The 18208-nt window shown below is 38.2% G+C and overlaps 2 protein-coding genes across 6 annotated transcripts in view; both read right to left on the bottom strand.

Moving 5' to 3' along the window:
• LOC141759643 (beta-1,4-galactosyltransferase 2-like) overlaps window positions 1-18208 on the bottom strand; it is a 301777-nt gene that overhangs the window by 243206 nt on the left and 40363 nt on the right. The gene's annotated exons all lie outside the window — the stretch shown is intronic.
• Window positions 3008-16719, bottom strand: nup58 (nucleoporin 58). 5 transcript variants are annotated; one of them, XM_074621147.1, is made up of 14 exons: window positions 16332-16712; window positions 15299-15462; window positions 15138-15170; window positions 14765-15049; window positions 13588-13756; window positions 13333-13398; window positions 12739-12913; window positions 12208-12287; window positions 11920-12038; window positions 11124-11206; window positions 10673-10874; window positions 4985-5068; window positions 3664-3759; window positions 3008-3299 (listed from the first exon to the last, which is right to left on the bottom strand). In XM_074621147.1, the coding sequence occupies exons 1-14, from the start codon at window positions 16409-16411 to the stop codon at window positions 3133-3135; spliced, it is 1803 nt and encodes a 600-aa protein (XP_074477248.1). In that variant the 5' UTR covers window positions 16412-16712; the 3' UTR covers window positions 3008-3132. The 5 variants fall into 5 exon arrangements, with proteins under 5 accessions (XP_074477248.1, XP_074477251.1, XP_074477249.1 ...); XM_074621150.1 differs by lacking the exon at window positions 3664-3759; XM_074621148.1 differs by lacking the exon at window positions 4985-5068.

The raw sequence follows: 18208 nt of genomic DNA, 5'->3' as shown, positions 1-18208 counted from the left end.
ATCTATCTATCTATATAGATATATCTATATAGATAGATAGATAGATATCTATATATATATATAGATAGATATCTATCTATATATAGATATATAGATATATCTATATAGATAGATATCTATCTATCTATATAGATATATCTATATAGATAGATATATAGATATATAGATATCTATCTATCTAGATATATCTAGATAGATAGATATATAGATATATCTAGATATATATATAGATATCTATCTATCTATATAGATATATCTATATAGATAGATAGATAGATATATCTATATAGATATCTATATATAGATATCTATATATAGATATCTATAGATATATATATGCAACGAATTAAAAAGAATGAATGACGTTCTTGGTGGGAAAAGTCATACAGTAAAAAACCTTGTTGAAAAATAAATGTTTGTCTCAACTCACCTCCTTGCTTTACATTCTGTGTATCTCATCCAAATGGCACTGTATAGCTGCTGCATTTGGCTCATTGTTAGGTGGGCCAGGGCCCGGTACCTGTAGACAGTCAGCGCACCGTGCACCCTCGCCCCTCCCTGCTTGATGGTATGATCCTTGTCTGTCATCACCTGATTGGTCGCACGGAAGTCATTAACACAACATTCAGTCACAGTTAGTGCATGGAGCTCCCATGGCGCGGAGAAGATCGTCCTATCATTCTGCGTTGAATTAATAAAAAAAAAAGAGCCGGCTCTTAGAACTGGCTCGTTCGCGACCCTCACATCACTACTGCCCCCTTCTGCTTAGGAAAATGGAAGAAGGATAAAACGACAATAATTCCCAATTAAAGTGGCAGTAGTCAGTATATTTTTGGCATCATTGGGCAAGAATTCCATAATAAGCTTTCAGCATATTGTAATACAAGTGTTCTGAGAGATAACTAGACTTCTGCACCTCCCCATGGCTCTGTTTTCAGGCTTTAAAAAAAAATCTAGCCAGAGTTTGACCAATCACAGGTCATTTCATAGAGAGAGTGTTCCTATTGGCTGTGCTCCGGTCATGTGACCGGAACGTGGCGTTTCTTCAACAGATCTCACAATGGCTGCTGCGTCACAAACTTTCTCATTTTACAACTAAACCGTGCAATACAGGATGATTCTGAAAACATTTGAGGCGAGAAATAGGCATTAACGTGACATAACATTGGTTCATATTTGATCACAGCGCTGCCTAGTTTGACCGTTTGGTCGGAGTTCGCGAGTGATTGACAGCTGGCTCTCATAGACAGCAGATGGACAGCAGACCTCGGATCAGCTCTTACTGCTGACTTTTTTTTAAAATCATATTTGCTCCAATCTCACCTACTTCTCTTCCGAACACAAATTTAAAAAGGAAAAAAAAAACTATACACAGTTTTGTTTTGTTTTTGTTAAAACTTACTCCACAAAGCAAAGGTTACTAATGTCGAGGAAAATGTAATGGATACAGGCTATGGCAATGTTGACATAATCAGTGGTGAACAGTACCATAAAAGTGGTAAAATCTGGTGCAACCATGAATGTGTCTTCATTGTCAGATTAAAGTCAAAACTGTCCTAAATCAAGTGAAGCCTTTTTGGAGAAACACATAATGACAGACACCATTCTGTGTCAACAAACGCATTTATTGAAGTGATGCCATAAACAGGCAAAACATCATATTGAAGATTTTATTATTAAACAGTTTCTTGAAAATACAGGTTTACACAGACTGTGATTAGAAAATAATAACTACCAGTATTTGGTAACCGAACAGAAATGGACAATTAAAAAAAAAAAGAAGCAGAATATCACCCAACAATCAAAAGAAGTCAGCAACTATGATAGACCAGAGAGACAAATTTCATACTTATGCAATAGGCACACATGCACATTCACACAATCACTTCCAGGTCATGTACAACTGGCAAGTGCAAATTTATTCTAGCACATGTATAAGTTGAGTAGCTAGAATCTGCATGTGAAATCCCTCAGATTCAACTAACATTTAACGGGAGCCATGTAATACAAACAGCACAGCGTTGCCTCTCCCCAGTTCTTACATTGGGGCAAAACTAAATGTGTCTATAACGTAATTATTAAACAATGATAAGGATGGAATCTAGCAAAAACAACACAGGTTATGTGGACTAGATAATGGACTATCCCATGGTGCTAGTCCCCTTTTACCCCTCCCGAATGTCATCTCTTACTCCGCTTGATACAAAAATAAAACTGTGCTTCCCCAAAAACCCACCCTGGACACTCCTGTGCCTATAAAACTATCTAGGATCAGATAATACTCCCCATTGACACCTTCGGGCAGGGACTACACTGTTCCAAACCAACTATCCCCTCATAAGCTTCTTTCCCTTTACGTTATCTTACCCTTCCCTGGACGAGACTTGGGCCGAGTCATCATTTAAAAGCCGTTCCGAGTGCAGTTATGCGATTGACAAAGTGTGTGTAAACGCAATGGAACCTACTGCACCGTCCACCTCAAAGCACAAAAACATATCGATCTTTCACAATATTCAGACAAAAGAAATTCCTCACAGATAACTGAACAATTTGTAAATTGACCCAGCTCAGTCCATGGCTGGCATTCCCAAAAGCATTGAAGCGCTACAGATTATAGTGTGCAGGCAGCATTTTGAGTCAATGCAAATGGGAAAAAACTCATGCTAACACCATTTCTACTACATTTATTCAGAGTTACTAAGTATTAATAAGACCAAAGTAATATAATTTAACTGTTAATTTACTGGGAACAGGTGAACACGGGCGACTTATCAACTGACAGGTAATATTGGTTTAGGGCTTGGCAATTTGGAATCAAATGAAATTGAATCAAATCAGTGGACAATACAGACCGATGCAGGATAGAAAAATGGTCAATGGGATTTTCTTTTACTCAACGTTATTGATGATTATTGTCATGTGATCTTAAATGGGTGATCCTGTATGGCTGTTTTATGGTGGGTTCATTTCCAGCCCTGATGATTTCCCCAGATTTACATTTTCTTTCTTTTTGTAGTTGGATAATGATGATTATAGCACTTACATGCTTTTGGGAGACCAGGCCTTACCCACTACAAACCCCAAGCTGGTCGGTCAGCTGGTCAGTCACAGGGTTTTTGCTTTTCCTTGGTTCTATCTTTTGCCCCTTTTATTACCAGCAGGGGGTTTCTTGAGCTGGAGAAGGGGTGCTGCACCGAAGCCTGCCGCAGCTGGGTTGGACACGCCGAAGGTCAGGCCAGCCGACGGGTTGATGCCAGGGTTACTGAAGTTAAAGCCTGAGCTGCTGCTGCTACCGAAACCTAGAAAAAAACAAAACACAGGGGGACACGGGACAAAAAAAGAAAAGGAGGAAAGAAATGTTAGAGAAAACAAAAGTAATGGAGCAAATAAAGGATGTCCATATGAAATACAGATGATAGCATTTGCTAAATTGTGAACAGATTTTGTCCACATGGTGTAAAAAAAACAAAAAAAACCCATATCCCAAAATGTGAAACCAGGAAACCAGGGAAACGTATTAGTACAGTATCTGCACAGCGCTCAAGAGTAGCTTGACAATATGTATACAGGAAGCTTTTCCAACTGCCTCTCATGCTCAGAGAAATATCTCAATTCAGGAAAGTACACTTGCAAACACAAGCCTATATACATGTATGTATGTACCTGCACTCAGACTGCCTCCTGTGGGCTTACTGGTGGCGAAGGCAAAAGAAGACCCCCCAGTCCCCACCCCACCAAATCCTGGCCCACCACCAAAACCTGTGGGAGAGAGTGACATGGAAGTCAGTTTGGGCTCAGCACACAGCCTACTCTAGGAATGATAACAAGGAGCATTGGCTCAGGAGTACACACAGGCAGGCATTTGGTGACCATATTTAGGTCATTCTGTGTCAAATGGGGGTTTGGTTTACATTTTATATTATGTTCAAATCTTTCTGTATGTGCTATTTCAAACCAAAAAATAAGAGAGGCAACAACTTGACTTGTCATAGTTGCCATATATCAGATTCTGTTTATGTTAGAGCCCCTGAAATTTGGTATAACGTCAATCAATTACTGTATTTTTTGCCGGAATTATGGAAATGTCCATATGTATATACTTTGGGGGACTGCCTGGGACCCCAAAAGCACCATTTTTCCATCTGTGCCCCTACCAAATGTCATGGCTCTAGGCTAGGAGTTCTATTTCTGAAGATATTGAAACCTAAAAATAGCTTCCTGTCAAATAATATGCTCAAAATTCAGCGGAAATATTTTACAGAATTTATTTTTCTGGTGTCAAATAGCATACAGTATATATATATATATATATATATATATATGTATGTAAATAAAACCTAAACCTGATTTGACACAGAACTACCCATATGCAAAACAAATGCCGCAACCTAATCAATAGAGCGCTACGCACAGCTTAACTTCTGGCTGGAGACTGCAGAACAAAACAGTACTCACGGTACACTGCATGGCAAAGCAAAGGCCCAAAGGAAGAAAAACGACATGAGGGATTTTTTTTTACCAAACACACCAACTTGTGTGTGCGTTCAGACCACTTGTTCCCACACTGCCAAGTTACTTTTAACTGGCTGTTGTGGCCAAGTGGATTTGCCAGTTGAACATTAATTGAGTATACCAGACTGGTGAATTTCTTTGGCCACATGTCTCCTCAATAAGGAGAAAGAAAAATAAGTCACGTGTCCAGGTACAGTGACCTGTGGCATGTGGTTTGCTCTGTTTACTTGTGGTGTGAACGCACTTCTTGCGCAAGAAAGAACAGAAAAAACACTGCCAAGCTTTAACCAGCACCACTCTCTCAGACACATCCACACTGCCTACCACTACTTTAATACAGGAGAACACAAAGACCCCAAACAAAAAGGCTGCTTGGCTAAAGCTAGGAGGCATTAGGGAACTGGAAGGGAAGGGAAATGCAAAAGGGAATATTCATTTAAAAAAAAAAAAAAAAAAAAGGCTGAGGTAATACCTCCAAGGGTAGAGGAGCCCAAGCTAGTGCCCACTGCCGAGGCAAAGGGGTTTCCATACCCTGCCCCCAAGGGTGCCTGGGACCCTAAGGCACAGAGAGAGAGCATATGCTTTACTCCTCCTCTTAATGCACTTTGTGTGCACGGTTGAGGCAAATTATGTTCATCTACATTGACAGACAAAAGTTGGGAAGAACATTCATTATGACAAGGACACAATATGTATTTTGTGACTTGCACTATTGTCACATAAAATTAACTTCCTTTTAGGAATATATGTAGGTTTTCTGATACCTTATTTTTTGAAAAGTCTTTAAATGTAAAAAAAACAGAATGTCTGCAATAGATTGTATAAGAGTAATCTAACAGTGGCTGTGTTTGTAAGGACATCACAAGACTGCAGCAGCTAATCTATACAACAATCACATGATGCTTTAGAAATACACTACTACAGTAGAACTGCAGAATCAGAAAATGCACCATGCTTTTACAGTTTTATGTACTTTATAAATGTTAAACTATAACATTCCAGCTAATCAGTAGTACAGTTCACGTAAATGCTGCTAGTTCTTTCACTCAGAAACTTGTCTTTTTTTCCCTCTATGCAATTTGTTTTTTCTTTTATGTAATCAAATTTTTTTGTAAGGCTTCCAATTAGTCTGCATTGTTAAAACAACTTGAGTCGAAAAAGAAACAAGGACAAACGTTTCTTTGTTTAAAAATTGATTTATTGTCAATTTAATATGCAATTCCACTTACATAAAACACAAACAAACAGTTTAGAACATAATTGATTGTTAATTGCTAACTGCTACTGCATTTGACAAGTTTCCAAATTTTCAAGATTTCTGAGAGTGAATGAACTAGCATATGCCAACAAAAAAAAAAAAAAAGCATCACACAATTATTGAATATAGCTTAAAAAGGCACACCATATTATATATTAAATATACTGTTATCAACAGGCATTGGTTATATAAGTTTAAACACATTCATCTACAAGTCAAAAGCACTCGAGATTTAGATAAGAAATGTGAATTTTGGCATCTACGGCTGCCTCAGTGTAAACTGGTCAAAATAAAGGAAACTCAGTGATATGTTACAGTTCGCCTGTGGAAGTCAATGTGGTCAAGTTTCGGGCCATCCTTCCAGCAGGAATTGAATGACCATCCGTGGTACTTTGAACACTTTTCACCAGTGTATTCTTATATAATAAGGTTGGTGGTTGTTTTTCTAAACACAAAAAGCTGCACCTTGGATAAATCTACACGTGATTACAGGCTACAAACACTTTTCTTTGCTGGATCAAGTCTGACCTAGGTGAGGTGACTGGTTAACATATTAAAAAGAGATTCAGTCTAATTTTCAGATAAACATTAGCGAATGTATAGCTCGTCAGAGATCGCAAAGACCCCCCCCAAAAACACATCCTGCATGAGTAGTACCGCCTATAGAAAAACCACTACAAAAAAGCATAATGTAAGCATACGATAAATGGTCAAAAAGGAAATGATTAAGAGAGAATAAGAACATTCAAAACAGTCCGACAGCCAACAACTCAAAAGACCGGACTCTGATTTTCAACTAATCGGGTCCATTTTTTAGAGAACTGCTGTGCTGAAGCTCAACATCACACAGAAAAAAAAAAGTAAAGATACCATATACACACAATTCTGAATCATTATTGAGTTTCAGAAGAACTCACGTTGAGTTGAGCACTGTAGGCAAATTGTGGTGCTAGTTTACTGTGCCAACCATTCCAAAAAAAAAAATACAAAATTCACATTTTCAATTCCTTCACTAATGGCATTCAAGAAAAATACAGCAGTCAGCATTTGCATACATAATACTGACAGATACTGAGAAGATACCTAACATACAGGAATAAGTTGGCTAATATGTCCACCATCACGTTTTCTAGGTCCAAACAGCTTTTGACAGACCAATAAATTATGACATCATTTTATTGTCATTATTGTGCCAAGTAATGTCTGTAGAGATGTGGAAGACTATGTTAAGCTAAGTTACACAAAGTCAAAACTCTGGAGAAACTTGGGAATCTAGCAGACGTCGCAGCTCGGCCAGAAAAACTGTATCTCAATCCTACAAAAAAGTTTAGAGTTGTTTAACAGAGGACTGCAATGTCCAAAGCAGCAGTTTCTCTCTCAACACGCAGCGGCTCCATCAAGAAAGAATCAACTAGGTTGGGGTCACCGAGCACCACTGTTGCTAGCGGCAACATACAGGTAAGTGCTGGAGAGTTAACTGACTAGTTTATATCGGAACAGATTAACATTTAATTGTCCTCACTCTTCTGAGTGCCAAAAAATGCTCACTAGTATCTCAATCAGTATAACTCAATATCAAGCCAGACTGTATCCTTTCATCATAAAACGGTGGGAAATAACACCCCACGCAATAAAGAGATGTGGACATACAACCGGATCACGCTGATCCGTCTGTTTCGTTTGGCACCAATGTATCTTACTGGTAGTGAAGGACCAGTGTGAGCAGCAAAAAATCATTCTTCTCTTCTGAACTACCAGAAAAAAACTGGACTCAATCAATGAAATCAACGAGAAAGTAGATTTTTCTACACACGTTTCTCAAGAAACTTGTCTCCCTGAAATTACGACTTGTTAACAGCACTTTTACTCTACATTTTCATTTTTAATTGAACTGAATGTGAAATGATCCAGCAGTCCTGTTACGCTGACAGTAGCCCTTAGGTGAAATAGCTTAAATCAAGTAACATACAACCAAACCAACCAGATGTAGTATTGAACAGCAAGTTAATGCAGACTATTTTTGCCACTGTTTTGACTTGACTATCCGTAATGTAAATGTCTGAACCTTCAACGTCTCTTTGTTCACAACACTTGATTGTATACAAACACTGAGCTCACCTGTTCATTTAGGCCAGCAATAGGTGACAAAGACCGGGGCTATTTTTAGAAGGTTATCAGCATCCCTTCCACTTTAAGACAGAGTAAAAGTGCAGAAAATGGAAAAGACAATATCTTAGCTTAACAGTTCAGGTAATTCAATAGTTTATATTTTCAGTCCTGAGTCTTTTGGCACCTTTCACCTTATGTCCCATTGAGGCACAAATCTGATCCTGGTCTACGCAATCAACCACCGCACCGACAAGTATATGGGTCAAACAAGAATCTGCCTGAAGTGAGCGCCGCCCAGCCGCATGGTTAGTGTTGTAAGTGCTGTGATACTGGCCGCAAGCCACTATGCCATTCCAATAACAGACTACATTACACACGCATAAACAAAAAAATAAAATAGAAATAAATAGGTAAATAAATACTGACGAGACCAAGACAACCACTTGTGATTAGGCTCCGTCTATGAGTCAAATACTAGTGAATAAACACTATTTTGGCAATGGGGATGGCAACTTTACTAAATATCATCATTGACATTAAAAAAAAAGTAACCTAGTACCCAACATCTGGGGTTAACAGATTTGCAAAGCTACGAGTTAGAAATAAGTTACAGCGCAATGCAGCCTTTTTAGACAGCTAGCATACCCAGAGAACACAGGGTTACAATAAACAGATGATCACTAAAAATTATCAAAAATTGATTTGGCTTTATATGAAATAAAAATGGAAACGCACAAAAAAAATCTTCAGCAGGCACCAAGGTAGTAGTGTGCACTTCTACCACATAAGTGGATTTAACCTACTGTGGCAACAGGGCTTGTTTGTGAAGGGCTGCTTGAGGTTAAGCAATGGACTGGTAAAATATTCCCATCCCTACTTGGCACATATTTAAATAAGCTAAATGCTTATTCAGAATAGCTCCTGCATGTCCCGATAAGAGGTTAAAAGGTATGTGAATGTTCCAACTAAAAAAATTAAGTCACATTCATTGTCTGGGTAACAATTGGCAATTATTGGATCTGATGGCAGTCGAAGCAGAATTGATGATTTTGGTGAAAAGGAGGCAGCAGAAATTTTCAAAGAAACCAGACTTAAGCTGAAATTTCTTGTAATTTTTCCATGTGAGGATTTTTTAAACCATGCTGCCTTTGCAACTCCATCCAATTGAAATATTGCTTTCAAAATTTTGAAATTACTTCTTTACTACACTTTACAAGAAAACAAAAAAACAGTAGCAACATGCTAATATACATAGTAGCTTAGTTTGTTCATAGTAAGTGAGTGCCCTGATATGCCAGTAAAAACGGCCTACAAACCAAAGCCTACAAAAAAGGCTGAATAATTGTTTAACACCTCAGAGATGTGGCAACAACCATTATGGACATTACTCGTAATATAGTTGTAAAATGTTTTTAATAAAAGTGAATTTGTGTGCCATTGAGACTGAAACAATAGGACTTGCTTGATTAGGTTTTATATCATTAGTGTGCAGGCTTTTTTAGGTATTTTTGAAATACAAGTCCTAAAAAAATGTAAATTTCCCAAACACAACGCCAATCTGTGAGTAAGCAGCAGTTATGTGTAATAAAAAGATCGGTCTTCACCTGTCTGCTTACGCTGGATATTAATACTGTGTAGAATAATCTATATAAATATATTTGTTTTTACTGGCAGAAGATGGAAATAATTTAACACGTGGTTTGATAGTTAATATTTAAGGAATATATTTTACATTTGTTTTTTATTAATAAATAGGACTGGCTTTTTTTTTTATTAATACAAGTTGTTGTAGGCCTTTAGTTTAATTATTTAGGAAGAGGGTTACTTCTAAATGTCAGTCTTGGCCTAAACTGGGCCTATTATTGGTAAGACCCTGAACAAGAGAAGCAGTGAAAATGAAATGGCGATACAATCTTTATAGAAATTCTGTTCTTAAAAATGTTCAACAGTCCTGTATTTTCAGTGTAAACTGATGCCACTTGGCGTCTGATCAATTGGAGCTTCCCTACGTCGAAGAGACCTCTCGACAGTTGGACTGAAGAGAGTAGGAGCTACATTATAATAAATATATATACCGTATACACCAACTGATCACCCAGACGCAATCTTAAAACAAAACATCAACAGACGCAATGTTTGCCAGGTATATCTAAATCCAGCAGGTGTCTAATGCGTTTAACCCATCACATGACAACCTTCATAGAGTAGGCTCATTTCAAGCATCCATTAAATAGTCCTACCTCAAATGAAATTCAGAAGCTTCAATTATAACTTCAAGATACAAGCGAGTAAAATTGAGATAGCTGGATTTTTTTCTCCCATCATATAATTTCTTCAATAATGTCAGCCTCATATACCTGCTCTAACATCCTATTAGAGAGGGCACAGAGAGAAAGAGAAACATTAGGTGAAGAGGGTTATTATATCCTTGGTATTACTGAAAGGGTTTGTATGACATTCTGTATGACAAGATGGTAAGGCAGCACAAAGGTTTCCTGTCGGAGTTTAGCAACAGATTTCTCTTATCTCTGCCTTTCTCCCTCATTCTTAAGCCGTTCTTTCATTAGAGAAAGTACAGACACAATAGCTTGGCACCAGCTAAGGCCTTTTTTGTTTTTAATTGTTATTAATCATCCTCTCTGTCCCCTGTTGACCTTTTCTACTCCCACGATTGCCTCATTTTTAAAAAAACACACGTATTCTTTCCTCTCCAAAAACATCTGTCTCTTATCTCTCATCCTTTTATTTGAAGTGAGCGGAGGAAAACTTTCTAGAACTTGTAGGCAGTCAGACCTGGAGTTGGCTGCTGTTGCTGGGTCAACGTGGCTGCCATGGCAACCGCTGCAGCGTTGGGCACACTGGAGAACGGGGCGGGCCCGGTCGTGACTCGCGGCGTATTCTGCCACTTCCTGTTAGATGCCCGTTTGGACTCAAAGACGTCCGTCGAGTCTTCCAGGAAGGCCCGACGGTAGGAAAGGTACTGGTGCTTCAAGATCTGTGATATCAGACATAAATGAAGGGACAGACAAAAAAAAGAATGGACTTAACATGTTGTTCAAACATTTTCATTTGCTTAGAATTTGGACAATGTGGACAACATCATCATGATCATATTATCACAATACAACTCTACTTAAGCTTGATAAATGCCTTATTATACAGCCTTATACATTACAAAACAATGTTTTGAAGGTTGATAAGAATATTAATCATTTTCAGACAAAGATGGAGGAAAAGAACTGACCTTGACATTCTCATGAACAGACTGGAGCTGGGCAGCCTGCGCAACAAATGTCTGGTACAACTTCTGCATGGCTAAGGTCAGGTCTGGAAACAAATTAAATACACAATACCATAATCACAGTGCACATTTGAGATGAATTAATGAAAAGATGAGGGGGGGAGGGGGTGGGGGGGATAAAGATCTGCACAAGTCTGAAATCAGAAACAGACTAAACTAGACTTTATTTTCACTTTAATTTTCTGTTTTGTTTTAGATTTGGGCTACATTCCAAATTGCATATTTTTACTTTTTACTTTTAGTACGAACTGCTGCTGCCCTTACAAAGTATGTGCTGCTGCCCTTACAAAGTATGTACTGTTGCATGCAGTATTCATAGAATTAGGACATACTACTTCATCATAACATTGTGCCTTGAACTTTGACCCTCTTGCTCATATATCCACTGCGCAGAGGATTGTGGGTCAGAATAGTCAGAAAAGCATGCCGTCTTGCATTCTGCAAAATGCGACCAGATGTAGTAGGATATCCTGGTATTTTTGGCACATTGCATTTGAAATACTATGTATTGGGACATAATAAATCATTTTTCTGGCATACTAAACAGTATGGTAGTATGGGTATTGGAACGCACAGGAAATCAGAGTTTAACTTGGTTCTAAACAGATCAGTAATTTGCCGTTTGTCACTGTGAGCAACCGTTTTCACATTACAAAGTTAATTAATGCCGATTTAAAAGCTGGAAATGACGAGGCACATTTTTAGCTACTTTCCTGAGTTGTGTTAAAAGTCCTCTTACCCTGAGGAGTGATGTGGGAGCCACTGCTCTGCGTTGTCAGGTGGTTCTCGAGTTCTTCTATCTGCTGCCGGTACTGCTGCAACTGCACCTCAAACTGCTCTACCAGGCTACGGAAATAACTAAACACAGAAAGATTACACATATATATTCATCTTTGTTGAATCCATGAAGCGATAAAAGCTGAAATATATAGAAAACATGACAACAGAAGCTGACACTACTGCAATCTGAACTACTGCACATCCCCCTTTGATTTTCTTGAGGACCACTACCTGGTGGCTTACTTACTCTGATGGAGCAGTGTTCTCATGCTGAAGTCCAGGGGGAGTCTTTTGTGTGCGCAGTGCTATGTCAGCATTTTTCAGCTCCTTGAGAACAAAGGAAAAAGAGGAAATTAAAGAGACTCATTTTTATATATCTTCAGCATGACATCTCTTTCTTGGAGATCACTTTATCAGTTCATGGGATGGGAGACACAGTCAATGACGTAGACAATTAAGTTCCTCTCATTGCAAGTCCCATTTGCTACAGCTAGATTGATCTATAGCTATTCCTTAGGAAAAAATACCACTTATCCATCTTGGTATAGCACTGGAGCATTTTCTGTACTGTAAGTACATACAATATGCGTGTCCATTTAAAAGACAAACTTCATGTGTAGTTCTTGACAGGATTTGAGGAAGTCAAGTGTTAATTGTGATGTATGCTCATATTGACAATGGATCTATGATCAGATTTGTGCATCAGGACTGAAAAGACTTGAGTTAACATAGAACTTCTCACACTTAGGCTTGCATGTGCAGATGTACTGTTTTATACCTGCGCTGTCTCCAGCTTTAGCTTGTCGATGGCCAGAGCCTGGCGCTGCAGACCGCTGGCACTGACGGAGAGAAGCTGTTTGAGGCTCTTGATGTCATCTTGGACTTTAGAAATGCCCTTAGATGACATCCTGCTGATGTCCTCCTCAACCTGTTTCTGGTCTTTCACAAATTTTCTACAAAAAAGAAGAACGACAAAAGACAATTGGAAATTACTCAACACAAAATGTTTCCCAGCAATGCATTATCGGTGCACCAGTTCTAGTGTTATATTTTAATTCAATACATAATTTGTGAATTATGGATTTTACATGGTAGCTTGCCAGCACTTGGGAAAGCCCCTGGAGGACACACATAAATTTGATCTTGTTTGGAGTACATTGCCAAACTCACCACCATCCTTCTAGCCATGTTTACAACACACAGCCCAAATGAGTCACGTCTCCTTTGGAATAATAACACTACTGATAAAACAGATGATTTGCATCTTTAAACAATTATGACACAATTCTGCCAAGCAATGTGCCCAGGCTTGTGACCAAATGGTCACTGGATCAAATCCTGTGACAATATATACATATACAACAATACTTACTGGAAATTCTCAACGTCTTGACAAATAACTGGGGGCAGGTTCTCATCTTTCAAAGCTTTACTGTCCCTGAGGGAGAAAGAAAGAGCGCTTTTAATCATTACAGCAAACTGAATCTTGCTGATCAGGTTTACATAACAGGATAGGAAACCACTGTATGCCTCAACAGTTGTTTACACTGATTTACATTATAGCATGTACAGTTCTAACATTTCCATTTAGTAAAGAACCATGCGTATGTTGGTCAGCAGGACTTACTTTGCATTGGCTCCAGAGGATGTGTCGCTCTTACTCTCAGAGGAAGTGCTAAAGTCGACTCCACCCAGGCCAATACTGGGGGCAGGAGCTACTGTTGCTGCTGTGGAGGCAGCTAACAGAGAACCCAACGTTAACCCGCCACCTACTCCAAGAGCGGTCTGACCCAAACCTGCAACACCAATAAACATATACAGTAGGTTATAACACTGTGCACCATTGTTAAGATTGAGAACTACTTTTAAAATAGTCCTCAGTTAAGACGGTTGAGGCGTAATCAAAACCACTGTAGCAGTAACATTGATGTCCTCAATGAAAATCAGAGGTCATAGCGCTGCAACACTACATTGCTAACCCACTGACCAAAAAATACAAAACCCCTTAATTATCATTAGCTTTATCTATACTAGGACTATCAATCGATTCAAATATTTAATCACGATTAAATCGCATGATTATCCATAGTAATCATGATTAATAGCAAATTAATCGCACATTTTCAAAATGTACCTGAAAGGGTACATTTAAGGTACAAGGGTTTTAAGTATTTAATACTTTTATCAACATTGGAGTGGGCAAATATGCTTGCTTTATGAAAATGTATGTATATATTTATTATTGGAAATCAATTAACAACACAAAACAATGACAAATATTGTCCAGAAACCCTCACAGGTACTGCATTTAGCATAACAGATATGCTCAAATCATAACATGACAAACTCAACATCTGTCAGTGTGTCAGTGTGCTGACTTGACAATGACTTGCCACAAACTGCATGTGATTATCATAAAGTGGGCATGTCTGTAAAGGGGAGCCTCGTGGGTACCCAGAGAACCCATTTTCATTCACATATCTTGAGGTCAGAGGTCAAAGCCAGTTTTTCCTCACCAAAATTTTGCATCAGTTTGGAGTGTTATTTATTCTCCTTCACGACAAGCTAGTATGACATGGTTGGTGGGTACCAATGGATTCCTTTTGTTTTCTAGTTTCATATGATGCCAGTATCTTCTAGCCTTAAAACTGAGCCCGCTACAACCTAAGAATTGCAAGTTGTGTTAATGCGTTAAAGAAATGAGTGGCGTTAAAACAAATTTGCGTTAACTTTAACAGCCTTAATCTATACCAATTCATATTTTTTATTGACTTTGCATACAAGGTTGCCTGTTTGCCTCTCACCTGCAGATAAAGTGTTGGCGAAGAGACTCGCGCCCAGTGATGGGCCTGTTAAGGCTGGTGCTGTGGTGGTTGTTGCGCCACCAAGACCAAGACCAAGGGTGAAGGCTGTTGCTGCAGGCTGCTGTGGAGCTATGGATGTCAGGACAGAGCCAAATGATAAACCTGCCCCTGCAGGGGCTGCTGAGGAGGTGGAAGTGTTGGTGAGGGAGAAGGGTGTTGCTGAGGCGGTTGGCTTGTTGAAGGCCAAGCTAAAGCCAGTGGCCGCATTTGTAGCGGCTGGGGCACCTGAGAGAAAGTAGAAATTAAGATTATAACCTGTTTTATTAACTTCCCAAGAGCTTACGTCAAAAATATCCCAGGAACACAAACATACCTAATGTAAGGCCTGTGGTAGGTGCAACAGCGCCTAAAAGAGACCAACATCACAACATAAGAGAAGGTGTATGGCTGTAGCAAGCACACATTAATCACACAGGAATTTATGTCACCATGCTTGCCATGGGGTTTATTTTAGAATCTGTGTGACAGTATTACTTGAGGCAGGTGTGTTGAAAGAGAATCCTCCAGTAGGTTTCTGACCAAAGAGACTGCCTCCCAGACCAAGAGATGGGGTAGTGCTGGTGGCGGCGGAAAGTGTTGCGGCTGCTGTACCCAGAGCACTCCCCATAGAGAAGCCACCAGCATTGGCCGCAGGTGCACTTATAACACAAAAAAAACAGTACATTCAGTCACATAATCACAGTTCTTCAATGACACCAGAGTCAAGTAGCAAACTAAGAAGCAAGGGATGATCTGTCACAGTAATGCAAACTGTTTTTCTAATGGAACTTAACTTAATTATATAATTATCTGATGGACACTTTGTGCAATAATCTGGCAAAACTGTAATCTGACAAAACTGTCATCTCATCAAAATACATATTGTATTTTTATATTTTCTATTGTATTATCTTTTCTATTTTTTTCTATTGCACTCTTTTTTCTATTATTGTTGATCTTTTGTACAAGTCTTATGTTCAACAGTTTTATTTTATTTTTAAAGATTTTTTTCTGTATTGTTTTTATCTTGATTTGTGCACTATTTTAACTTATGTAAAGCACTTTGTAACTATGTTTGGAAAGGTGCTATACAAATAAAGTTTATTATTATTATTTTGGGATTGTCACAATCTAATTTCGTTGTACTAAACAATGACAATAAAGGGCTTGAATCTTGATCTTAACTAACGTTCAATGTTAAAGGACATGCCCTCCAACTTGTTACCTTACACATCTCTTACTTGTCACATATATACCTCAGATTACAACAGATTATCAAATCAATCTGCAGTTTGTAAATTGAACTTCAAAGTGAAAGCTGGGACACCTTGCAGTTTCTTCTGCTTAATCTGCTAAGGATGTCACATGCCAAATGTGCGTTTGCTTATCAAGGAGCCACAAGTACACAGAAGTATGCACCCTTAACGATAAGGTACAGAAACTCAGGCAACTGTTGCCAACGTTACCTGCTTACTCTTAGCTATGCTAACGTTAGCTAGATAATCTGCTATTAGATATACATCATTACCTGGCTGCGGCTCCAAATGCGAATCCCCCTCCAGGGTTGGCGGCACCAAGAGCCCCTGATCCAAAGTTAAAGCCAGACATGTTGTCTTTAAGAGGCACACATTCAACACAAACTCATGAAGACGCAACCTAGCAACGCAGCTAACAGGCTAGCTGGTTAGCTTTGAAAGATGCCCATGTGAGGGCCAAATCCCGCGGTTAAAACACAATAAAACAATGTCGGCGTCTCCAAATAACACTATAGTTAAACCCTGAACTCTTCAGTTGTAGTTTTATGTTTTCGCATCCCTTAATTGTATTTTTTAGATGTTTAAAGCTGTCAAATATCGCAGGATTAACTCTCGCATGGTGCTACTTTTCCTATTCCCCGCCTGGTGTTTCCTTAATGTGCTGTTGCATTTCGGGTAATCTTTATTTTTTTTTAAACTACATTTCCCGTCGTCACTATTAGTGTTTTTGTAGTCGCGTGATGCCTCACGCATGCGCAAAGGTACCAACTTTTGGTGCGGACGTTTACCAAAACGTCCCGACCTTGCTTTCAAAATAAAAGACGCAATTTGAGACAGATGCATGGGTCTGACAACATTAATGTATTTGTAAAATAGTGTTCAAACATTATCTGCACAATGCTGTTAAAAGACAGATGCATGGGTCAGACAACATTCATGTATTTTTTTTTAAATAGTGTTCAAACATTATCTGCATAATGCTGTTTTCCCTCACACACTCTTTTTCGGGGTCAATTTTTTTTCAATATAGCCATAATTGCTCAATTTTATTTGTGAACAATATCTGTTTTTATTCTATTAGTTTTATTGTTTTGTCATTTCTCTCTGTGTTGTGTTTTACACCACATATGAACTATCTTAGCTAGAGTTATGCTGCAAATATATAATTGCTATATATTTCATGTTAAAAAAATGTCATAACACTTATTTTATATTTTCCCCTTCCTGCACCACCCCTATTAGTATTTGCAAACACATTTGTAGTGTTTTGTAATAATTTTCTCATGACTGTTTTTGCTAAATGTATTTTACGCCTGCAATTTGTTGTAAACTCATTAGTGTAATTATTGTTTTTATCTTATCAAATCTCACCTCACCTCCATACCATTATTGACACACAGTACACCTGAACTGAATGGACTGTAATGCTGTGCAATATGCTGCCCTCCACTGTGTAATTGTCTGAAATATATTAATTATTTATTTTTTAAAATATTTTTATGAGAGCTACAAGTTCTTTTAACATGGTCATGGAGCATATATACTGTATATTTGTATTCTGGGGGTATCGTTCCTATGCAGAGGGAATGTTTAGTTTATTTATTGACTACACTGAGGGTGTTTTATATTTTAATAATTTATTTATTTATTGTGTTGAGTTGAATGTGCTACTTATTTTGTACTGTAATTACCTTGTGCCCTTTCTACCTTTTTTCTTTTCTTAAAGCTGACTCGGTTAAAACTGCTCAGAATTCCAATGTACTTAGGTGCAAATGGCAAATAAAACTCTTGAAGCTTGAATCTTGAAGCTTGAATCTTGAATCTTGAATCTTGAATCTTGAATCTTGAATCTTGAATCTTGAATCTTACTTTATCCAAGGCTGGATTACCAACCAGGCAAAGTGGGTAAAGTGGGCAACTTCCCCATATGCTGTATTATAAACTGAAATAATAGGGGGTTTTAAGGCAACATCTGCATTATTAGGCCTTATTTCTTATAGTATATAGATAGATAGATAGATAGATAGATAGATAGATAGATAGATAAATAGATAGATAGTAACTTTATTGATCCCAAGGGAAATTCAAGTTTCCAGCATCACAGTTCCATAGTGCAAAACATGTTAGTAAAAAGGCTGTAAAAAAGTTA

The sequence above is a fragment of the Sebastes fasciatus genome, chromosome 21 (genome assembly GCF_043250625.1).
Source record: "Sebastes fasciatus isolate fSebFas1 chromosome 21, fSebFas1.pri, whole genome shotgun sequence".
NCBI classification, from domain to species: Eukaryota; Metazoa; Chordata; class Actinopteri; order Perciformes; family Sebastidae; genus Sebastes; species Sebastes fasciatus.
This window is presented reverse-complemented; position numbering and strand designations above follow the sequence as displayed.

Excerpts from the sequence above, each read along its gene's own strand:
- nup58 (XM_074621147.1), bottom strand. The coding sequence starts at position 16,411 with ATGTCTGGCTTTAACTTTGGATCAGGGGCTCTTGGTGCCGCCAACCCT. Across the intron at positions 15,463-16,331 it reads GCATTTGGAGCCGCAGCCAG|TGCACCTGCGGCCAATGCTG; the intron begins GTAATGATGTAT and ends TTGTGTTATAAG. Across the intron at positions 15,171-15,298 it reads TTTCAACACACCTGCCTCAA|GCGCTGTTGCACCTACCACA; the intron begins GTAATACTGTCA and ends GGTCTCTTTTAG.